The sequence below is a fragment of the Eurypyga helias genome, unplaced genomic scaffold (genome assembly GCF_000690775.1).
Source record: "Eurypyga helias isolate BGI_N326 unplaced genomic scaffold, ASM69077v1 scaffold17116, whole genome shotgun sequence".
Lineage (NCBI taxonomy): Eukaryota > Metazoa > Chordata > Aves > Eurypygiformes > Eurypygidae > Eurypyga > Eurypyga helias.
The window spans coordinates 35,481-46,103 of record NW_010258707.1 but is presented as its reverse complement, the minus strand read 5'-3'; the positions used below and the strand labels follow the sequence as shown (position 1 = coordinate 46,103).

General features: G+C 44.7%; 1 protein-coding gene across 1 annotated transcript in view; it reads right to left on the bottom strand.

Annotated features, from left to right (window-relative positions):
- Nucleotides 1–4,786: 4,786 nt before the first annotated feature.
- CBFB (core-binding factor, beta subunit) overlaps nt 4,787–10,623 on the bottom strand; it is a gene marked incomplete at its 5' end in the record, with an annotated part of 37,005 nt that continues 31,168 nt past the window's right edge. Inside the window, one exon of the mRNA XM_010154456.1 lies at nt 4,787–5,429. Within this exon, the coding sequence (XP_010152758.1) occupies nt 5,361–5,429 (69 nt within the window). The remainder of the gene's footprint in view (nt 5,430–10,623) is intronic.

Here is a 10,623-nt window from a genome sequence, read left to right as displayed (position 1 = left end):
TACCCAGATCCACTAGAACAAATCCACTACTTGGCAGCCAGAACCACTGCACTAAATATAAGCCCTCAGCACCATGTCTCCTCTTCTATGCAAGGATCAAGCCAAAAGCCACAAGAGTTTTGGCCATCCTGAAGCAAGGGCACACGCAGCAGTGCCCACTAGACTTGAATTAAAGAGCCTGCCCCAGCAGGTCCCCCTTCTCTCCCACCCACCCCTCTTTTCTCTTCCAACCTGATGTGCTCAGGTACCTGCTCAGTTCCTGAAGGCAAAGCCCAACCTCTGGTTAACTCCACCTTGGTGTGGCTTCTTCCATGAATGGGCTTCCTTCCCCTCCTGATAGAGACCTCAGCTCTTTGTATCCGAGACCTCCGAGGGCCAAAGCTCCGAAATCCTGCTGGAACACCCCAGCAGCAGCACCATCACCCCAGCCACGTGCCTCGGCAGTGACGTGTTCCTGTAGCCTTGAAGGCCAAGCGCATCCAGCTGCCGAGAAGCTTTAGGTCTCTCACACAGCTGATTTGTCTGGGCCTACACTTTGCTGGATTTTGCACGGCCCAAGTAGCAAAAGCTGAAGGGGCCGGGGGATGCAAGTGCGTGAGGCTCTTCAGCAAACCAGCGGCTAACAGCTGGAAGAGGCGGGAGCCTTCTCCAGCTCCGTTTTCTGTTTTCAAGCTAACCCACCACCTGCTTTGAGGAAGGATTCCAAAGGGTGAAAGGCGGTAAGGTCAGCAGTTCCCCGGAAAAATAAGAGAATTGCAGCCTGTGGAACCAGGGAAAGTGGAGCACTGGGAAAACCCACATCCCCCAGGACACCGTCATCACGTCTGATGGGGTAGAAAACACCGAGTTACTGATCAGAAGCATCATGGGGAGCAACAAGAACTTCACCAGTCTCACCAGCTGCGATAAACTGCAGGCCAGGCCAAGTAGGCAGCGCACAGCCGAACAAGAACATCCCCTTTTCCCACTACTCCCCCTCCTACAGGTACCTGATTTTTTCTCGGCCACCCATGACTGCAGGGTGACAGCAGCGGCCGAGGCAGTGCCCGCTCTCCGGCCTTATTCCGCCGCCCTACTCCTGATCTTTAAGAAACAAGCCCAGAGCAATTCTGGAAATTCACTTATCTCGACCTGTAATTGAGAAAGCTTTTATTAAAGTTCCTCAAACGCCGAGCAGCTCCGAGCGTGCAGCAGCTGATGAATATGCATGCACTGGGATTTACATTTCGTGGCAGTGTGAAGACAGGATGTCAGGCAAATGAGTTATGAGAAATGCTGCAGATGCAAATGTTCGCTCTGCTCTAACTTCCCACTGCTACTCTCATCCTTGAAGACGTTTTTGTCGTTCTCTCATTTGCATTGGAAATGTAGTAACGAAATAATGTAACTTTACCGAAATTGGGCCTATTTCTACACAGACAGGATGGATTCCTAAACGCATCTCTAGTAGAGCGGAGTCCTGAGCTAAAGACGGACAACAAAAAAATACAGAGGTCCTGCCAAAACCCTGCTAGGCCGTGCAATTTCAGCGTTCTCCAAAACCGCGTCTCCTTCATTCAACTTCCCAGCCCTTACCCCAACAAGGCTCGTTATTAGATAAACGCCACGATCTGCAGGAACAGAAAAGCTGCTGCTTTCACCCACAGTTTCATTTCCATAGTTTCCTGCTTTCAGAAGGGGAGCAGGAGCATGGGCCGGGCCTGCTGATCGCTGCCGCTTCCTTCGAGACGAGGAAACCTGCTCCTTCAGGCTTTGGGAACTTCAGTAAAGCAGGGTGGACAGCTAAGACTCTGGATTCTCTCAGGTGAGAAAGGCAGTGGAACTGCAAGAGGTTAACAAAGGGAGCCAGAAGGGACCATCCCTCACCTCCTCCAGCTGTGCTCCAGCTCACATCCTTCTCCATTCCAATCAGCTCCAGTGCTTCCCGTGGTCTTCCCCCCCCAGACTGAACACAGCCATCCCTACGCCATGCTAACTGAGGGAAAGGAGTGAAATGTTTGAGATATCCTCTTCTGCGCCTTGGGAAGATTTCCAGATTCCCCTTGCTATTCACACACCCCAGAGAGCAAACTCAATCCAAGAGGAGGGGACAAAGTGCCTGTCTTCCCGATGCCTCCACTCGAGAAAAGGCTTTACAACTCCAGTACTCATCCACTTGGGATGCACCTTGGCCTGAAAAGTCAGTAATTCCATGAACCTGGGGTAAAGCAAATGGTTTTAACTGCTCTTTGAGGGTGCCTTTCAGAATGAGCCCACAGCCACCAGCTGCCGTCCGAACGCAGAATCGGCTACGCCGTTTGTCACTGACGTCTGTTTCAGAAGTTACCTCCCTTCCCAGCGCCTTCGGAACCACCACAGGTCCCGGTCAACACCATCTGTTTGCCACACTCTGATCTCGTGTTGGACTCTGAAAGCACAAAACGGGGTTACACACGGTCCCTTGGCAGGTACACGCTTCCAAAGCGGACTGCAGGTCTCAAGTGACTAAGAAAGCAATCCTGGACAGGGTTTCGGTACAGAGCCACTGCTGGCGTTCAGTATTAGAAAACAGGTTACACCATCTAAAACTAGCAGCTTCAGAGGGTTTTCAGGTGTAGCACCCAAGATTCACCTATTTTCCCCACAGCACTTCACCGCATTTCTCCATTTCCTCAACTTCAACATGTCAACCACCTGGGTTTCCTCCCCGCCCAAAGCCCCACAGCTAGCGAGGGCGAACGGCCGCTATCAAAACGTGCCCACGAACCCCGCTCCGTAAGCGTGCGCCACCCTCACGGCCCAGGGGCTCCGTCAGCAGGCCCAGGCCTTCGGAGCACGCAGGGCCTCTCAGTGGTAAAAACACCACAGGAGTTACAGGGCAGCAAAATTCCCATTTTCCCCAACAGTGCAGCAAAATCCCCATTTTCCCCAACATACGCCTTGTATTGAAGGGGGTGTGTGTGGGAAGAGGGGGGTTTCCCCTTCGTTAAGTGACCACTGGATGTCACTCTTGCTTTACCCATGGTCATCGAGGCAGCCTGGCACCGGGTTGGAAAAGTTACCCCATGAACACAGCGTAAGTCGGCGTGAAGGACTCAGGGTGTCGGAAATAAATTTACGGCGATTCGTTTTCACTACACGGAAGTTTATTATGAAAGTTAAAACATACAACACAAAGTAGCAAAAGCAATCCTGGAGCTTAAGGCAACTCTTACAGGAGATGAATTCGAGAAAGATGATGCAACTTCGGTTTAAATAGAAATTATGAAAAATATCAAATTGCATCAATAACTTAAAATGCACTTTAAAAAGTCTGCACTAACCAGCAGAGGGAAAGGGCTCGTGATCTTAATGCCAGCATTAAGACACCGAAAGCAGCGTAACGCTAACTGATGATAGGGAAAGTTCAGTATTTACACAAAGATAGCAACGTTAATATCTGATAGCATAATTTCCTGTGTACTTAGGGTTTAAAACCACCGTCTGAAACGTTAGGAAAAACCTTTTAAAATAAATCTTCAGACTATTCCATCAAAAATACACAGATGGCAGAGAAGATCCAAGGCTCGGGATGCGTGCAGATGCGTGCGTGTGTCCCTTAAATAACTCACTGCAGAAAACACTTTAGAAAAATTATTTCTTTGGGGGAAGAAGAGCAAGAAGAATACGTGGCTACAGAGTGAAAAAGGTTCTTTCTGGTGAGTCACATTTAAATTGAAGTATCAAAATATTTCTATTTGATTACATTCTCACAGTTTACAGTTATGGACATTTTTAAGTGAATGTTAAATATTCATATTATTAACATAAAAAGATTCTCCTTCACATTGACATCTGCTTTTATTTTTGCAAGACCTCTTTTGCATCATTTTGCCATTAATACGGAATGTGATTATCTTAATTATAGAATTTAATAAAGATTTAACTGTTCTAACCATACAGAGTTTCCACCTTCAAAATAACTCTTAAAATACTGAAGTCAGATCACCTTATTTTAAAAAAGGTATTTATGCGACATTTTAATTAATCAGGCTGTACAGGAAGCACCACATTTTAACAAAGCCAAATGACATCACCTTCCCAATCCATTTTCTTTAACTACTGGATGCAATGAAAAACTTGGAACAAGTCCATTCACCGTCACCCCAAATAAAACAAGAGAATTCACACAGATTAACTCATCCCAAATCTTACCCTGTTAGAAAATGGAATACGTACTGCAATGGAGTCTTGATTTGCATAAGATTTAATAGAAGTGTCCTATGCACAGCATGAGATTTTCTGCACACCACCTCATCTCAACTTTTCACCATTCAGCACAACTTTACAAAAAGCCTAAGATACAAAATATACTTAAAGCAGCTATCTTAAACATGATTTAATACATATCACCTTGGCAGCTGATCACTTTTGTTCCCAGTTTCACATGCTGTTGAATCCAATTGTAGAGTTGCAGTATCCCTTTTCAGAACTATTTAAAAAAATCCCTGAATAAAACAGAAGCCAGCCTGCGACTTCCTCTGAGTTTCAGTAAGGTACTATATACAGGGGTATAATAACCACCCAAACTCACTCGATACAGAATAAAATCTAAAGACAGATACCGGCACTGGGGCAGAACGCATTAATGCATGAAAATATACATTTTAAGGATTTTTATCATTTAAAAAGTGGAACCAATGAATTATTCGCAGTCAAAAGAATACTGCAACTGTAACGTTTACAAACCCACAAAGTTTGAAAACTGATTCCAACAGCTCTGATTCACTGGGTTTAGCTTGGAAATCATGCAAAATAATGTCAGCAGTTTGAAGAAGGTCTTGCAAATTTAGGGAAAAAAAAAAAAAAAAGAGAACTGAAAAGGTAAGAATGCATATCTAAAATAAAGCAGGAGCACAATAAGGACAATCAAAATTCCAAAAGCCCATATTAAAAAAATTAAGCTTGGAATGCATTGGCTTCCAGCAGTTTACAAAAAAAAAAAAAAAACAACCAACCAAAACAAAAACCCACCAAAAAAAGAAGTATTAAATCTGTAATATCTTGACCTATTTTTAAGTGACAATTTTTATTACAGTTGAGAAAAATGGTTTTATAGCTGCATAAGTTTCCATTTCACTAAAATAGTGCCAACAAAAATAAGTTTGCATAGAAAATCAAAATTTCAAATTGCCACTGGCTACATGCTTAAAATGGGAAATGCAGGTATTGTAACATAAACATAGTGCAAACCATGGCAGTTCGTGGTGATTTTGACTGCCGCAGGTCAGGAAACAGACCATAGTCTACCCAGTTATCACAGTTTCTGGTCTTTTATTAAATCCTTTGCCAAGTAGAAGCAATGCATGTGTGCAGACCCATGGTACGTCTGCTGCTGTTGATTAACGTAGTTTGAGATCGTCGCCACTTCCTAAGTTAGATCCAGGACTAGGGTCTTGCTGTCTTCTTGCCTGCATTAACAAACACATCATTAGGAACAAAAAAAATCAATTTTGAAGTTATCAGTTTAATTTCTTCAGCATATTAACACGACTAAGACCACAACCAATTCAAAGGCAGAAACTTTACATTGCAAGCAGTAACCAAAGCCTTCATTTTTAACATCAAAATCATTCTTGCTCCCCCAATTCAATAATCACCCAGAATGAACAGGAATGTGGACCCAGCCGCTGCCCTGTCCTCCCTCTGGAAGGGCACTGAGCTCCACTCAGGAGCGTGCACACCCCAGCTGCCCCCGAGACCCTCCTGGCAGCCAGGCTGAAAGGCTTCTCAACATCACTTTAATGATCAGCAGGAGACTTCCAGCAGAGTTCGGCAACAACTTTGGGTCTCTTTCCTGTGCAATTCCCTTCTGTTAACCTTTTCTGGAAAGGTTTTCAGGATCAAGATTTTGGGGAGGAAGGCTAGCAGTGCAAGGTGGCAGAGTATGGTACGTGGTTTCCAAATAAATCTTCCCTCAGTATTCTTAAGTAGGACACATTTACTTCAGCTTTTTCTGGAATAAAGAGGCTTATAACATGATAACACACTGGCACAATTTAATCTGTACATTGACACGTGTTTTAACGCTTCTTAAAAGTTGGGGTTTACTGCAGCATACAGTGTTGTTTTTCCTTCGGTACACCTGTAAATTTAGCAATAACACAAAACTGAGAAAAAACTCTGGTACTTATGATTGCGCCCTTGTATTAAAGAAAGTATCCCAAGTTCACCTGGAAATAAAGGATTCTGTCCAACAGTTTGAAGTTGATGGCATTTCAAAGAGGAAATGAGTGACGGTCAGTCATAGTAGTATCACTCACAGCCATATCTACTCTCTCTGCCCCTACACACGCAGTCTGCTTTCACGTAGCACACCAACACAGCAGGTAGAATCACTGATAAAGTAATACCTCGATTCTGGGAACATCTAATATATGCCTGGTGTATTTTCAGACATTTTAGTATCAATACTTAAGGTTTACAGTGAATAGCTGGCAGCTTGGCCTGTTACCACCACACAACCCAGACAGCACCCAGGCCACACTCCCAGCTGGCGGAAGGCTCCACTGCACGGGCATTACTCGGTGCAGCTCCCTTTGTTTCACCACCTGCAACAACCTGCCACATTCAGCACTTCGGGAAAAATAAATGCAAAACGAGTGACCGCTTCCCTCCTTCGAACGACTCCTCTCGTTTTGCTGAAAGAGGCGGGAACAGGTGATGCAGGCAGCTGTACCCCGTCGCGTGCAGCTTGAGCAATGGCCACGTTAGAGGGTCACACCGAACGATACCAGCTAAGCGGTGACTAACAGCGACAGCAGCGCTGCTCGGGGCCGTCCCCGGCTCTGAGTCAGGTTTACCGACACGGAGGAAGCCTTCCTTCCCACCAGCGCGCTCCGAGCCACCTCACAGCGCGCTGCCTGCGCGCTCCGCGCGAAACGGCAGGCGAGCAGAGCCTGGCAGCACCCCAGCCCGCCGGCGTGTACCGCCAACACCATCTTCTCCGATTTGGAGACTTTCCTTCCGCTGTTCACTTCTGCCTCCCTTTAACTACCATTCTCCTTGTCTGACTGATTTTACACTCCCAGTACAACTGGTTAGCTTCACCTAAAGAGAACCGCTGCTTCCTCCTCCTACTGAAATACCGATTTAAAGTTACCTTTGCCTTTCACCTGCAATGATGCCACTCCAACACACACAGCGCTTATTCAGTAAATCCCTCCAGCAATCCACAGGTTTCCAGAGAAGACAATTCTACATGCAGGAGAACCCTGAACACAACCAACGTCGCTGCTGGTGCGCAAACCCGCAGATTTCTCGGTAATCTTTCTGAGCAATCGTGTTCAGACAGCAGCTGTAATCACATACAGCGCTACGGTTTTAGTGCTGAAGGGCGCGTTCCTTTCAGCCCCGAAGCAACTTCTGCAAAGTGCCCTTTTTATGGAGATGCAGAATACTGGGAGACTGCGTTTAATTGCGATTGTCGCGTTATTTGCCACAGCCAAGTCATTCAGGTTGACTATGAGGATCACTGTGGGAAAGTCAACAGGGGAAAGCCCACACTTTTTTTTCCCCCTTCAGGAGAAAAGTAAACTGCGCTGTAAAGACTTTTATTAATACTAAACAGTTGTTCAGCAAGTCTAAGTAGATACTTCCACACTAATGGAAGAGTTGTAGTAAGACTAACCAAAGGATACCACCTCCGCTTTGCACATTTTTCTCCTACGGAACAGACCGCAGTAAGATTTCTTCTGGTTTTAACTGCTGCCTCTTTCTTCTAACAGGAAACAAAGGCATGCACTGTCTTCAAGAATTACCAAAATCTTACTTACACCAAACGAATCACCAATTTTGTACTCGCTAAACATTTTTACACTTAACTAGAAAAAAAGCCCAGCAAGTTAATTCATGCTGTGCTGCTGCTCTGAAAGCAAGTTTCTTCTTCAGAAAACAAATCATACCCACAGCAATTTCATTGTCAAACTTCAGTGAAGACTCCAAGGTATGGGCATATGGTTGCATTTATGCTTTGCCTAAAGTAGCCTTTTTCGTTCAAAACATATGAAAGAATTCACATGATTTGTGACCTCATTGCTACTTGTAGAGTTTGCAGAAGCCACTACTGAACAACTACCAGATTTGCCCTTTCAAGGGCTATGCAAAAAGGCATGACAAATTACCCTCAAATGTACTGAAAGCAGTCATTACAATATCTTACACTAGTATATGTGGATAAAGGTGTAATTTTGCATTTCAGTAAGTGGGGATTTACACAAGCAACTGCAACATGTTGGAATGACGGCTCCATCTCAGACACCCTCCTTCACTTGTGCTGTACTACTGTACACGTGAAACGCTTACTCGCTCAGTCACCATCCTGCCGAGGGGCATGTGCACAGTATGTAACAGCTACAACTGTGCTTTACATGCTGGAAAAATGTAGAATTACCATATGTGTATGTATCTAAGGAATATAAGTCACTGGTAAAAGACAGAAGTCACCTTGCATGTAGACAGCGAGCACGCTGCAGAGCATTGGGTGCTATTTTCATCCAGACAATGGGCAAAACACAGCTTTCATAAGAAATGCCACAAGATCCTTAACACTCACTTGCATGAGGTGTGTGACTACCAGTATAGCACTGTCTGGTTGCTCTCCTCAGCCTATTACAGGAAGCAAAAGTTCCCTTTTACCCACGCATAAATGGCAATGTCCAGAATTCTCTCAATGTGGGGTCTCATACCCTGAAGCACAGCCTATCGATCCTCTGAACTGCCGGACTGTGGCTGTGATTTTTGGAAAGCATACCTTAGGATGCCACGCAGAAGCATCAGAATTACTCTCAGTGAATAATGAGGTCAGCTTCTCAAAGATTAAGGAGACTTGCTTCAATTAAGAAAGATGCATCTATCTTTGCCACTGGGAAATAGAATACTCGGCCATGAGTCATGCATAATGAGTCACGAGAAAACAGTGGTTATTCATCTCATCTCGGCATATTTCATTTTTCAGTCAAATGCTGATTTTAAGTTTGAAAGGAGCACTACTTCCAATGTCGTTCATCTGCTATTTAGTGAAAGGCTCACAAATATTTGCCTGGAAGAAAAACTTGTAAATAGTAGACGGATCCCACCGCAGCTGTAATTTTCTCAAAAATGAATGTATTTTAGCCAACGCTGTCGGTTTCCTTCCAAATACCCTGGAATTGAATAGTTAATGCAACGGACACATAGGGAGTTTCAATACCCCAAAATACTTCGCACTCAGCTTTCAGCACATGAAGCCATGCAAATCTTTGCAATACGGAAGGAATTACAACTGGCCACAAGCCATTTGAAACCTCCAACGTTGGAGACGGTATGATGACCGACTGAAAGAACTGCAGGAACGCCTCTGGCAAAAACCCCCAACATTCTGAAGCCTCCTATAGCATGCTATTCCAGATTTATTCAGGCTCCACTCATAATGCTGATACGACAGGGGTAATAACATACTAACAAACAAGAGAAATGTTATAACAAAATTGTTTTGGCATGAGGGTAAACAAATGCAGACAGTATCCCCTGCAACACTCTTACACCTATCCTCTTCAACTCTGTTACCACTGAGCTTTTCCCAAGCCTAAATACAGGATAACTGGTATGGGCTAAGTGTCATATCAGGAGAACGATGCAGTAGGATCCGTATTGTCTTAATTTTCTTCTTAATAAATTAGATAGCTTAAAGTCATCAAATCATTAACTTAGGATTGTGACTATTTTGGACATGGATTCTGTTGGAGCATTTGTATCTGTTACTGGGGCACTTAATACAGATCTAAGAATAATAGCAATTAAGAAAAGTGGCACACAAGCGGTTCCTCCAGCAGCCAAGACAGACAGACCATCCTCTGCCTCCTCCAGCCACTCAATCCTGACCCATACTGCCGTTGATTTTGCTTTCAAAAATGCCAACAAGACTCCTCCAGCTGTGGCTTTGAGAAAGCATCTGTAACTACCCCCTTCCTGTGCTTGTTCAGAGGCCTCCAACTTACACCTAAGGAAACCGACTCCTTTACCACACTAGTTCACCAGGAAAAGATAATGCAGTCCCACTGTGTGGTTGACACGATAGCTCTGAGAAAGCAGAACTGGGAAAGTTGGAGGTAAATTTAGCAAGGACAGCCAGGGTTGCCATGAAGATGGCCCTCCCTTTCGATGAATCACTCAAAAACCAGCAGGACCTCTGAATGCTAGGCAGTGGAGTCACTAGAACAGCAATAAGCACTGCGTATGTAACTTGGGATGCCGGTGAAGGTGAGGGAGATAATTTGAAGAAGGGCTGTCCCAAAGAGTAGCCACAATAAAGTCTCTCCATGGACAACTCCACTGCAATTCTTTAACTGCATTCTGGCAACTCCATACTGCTGAAACGACTGAGCACATGCATTATGTGCCTTGGCATCTGTCATCTATAATTTACTAAATAAGTGAAAAATCAGGCTATGTTATGAAAAACTAAACAGTGAACATTTGGATTCTCTTAGAAGGACTGTCAGCCTCCTGAAAAAGATTTAAAAAACCCAAGCTCGAGAGCACATTGCAGATACATTTCCAAAAAGCATACAACCGCAGGGCAAACCTCCTCCCCCCAGACAACCAACCTAAACCAAAGTGAGCAAT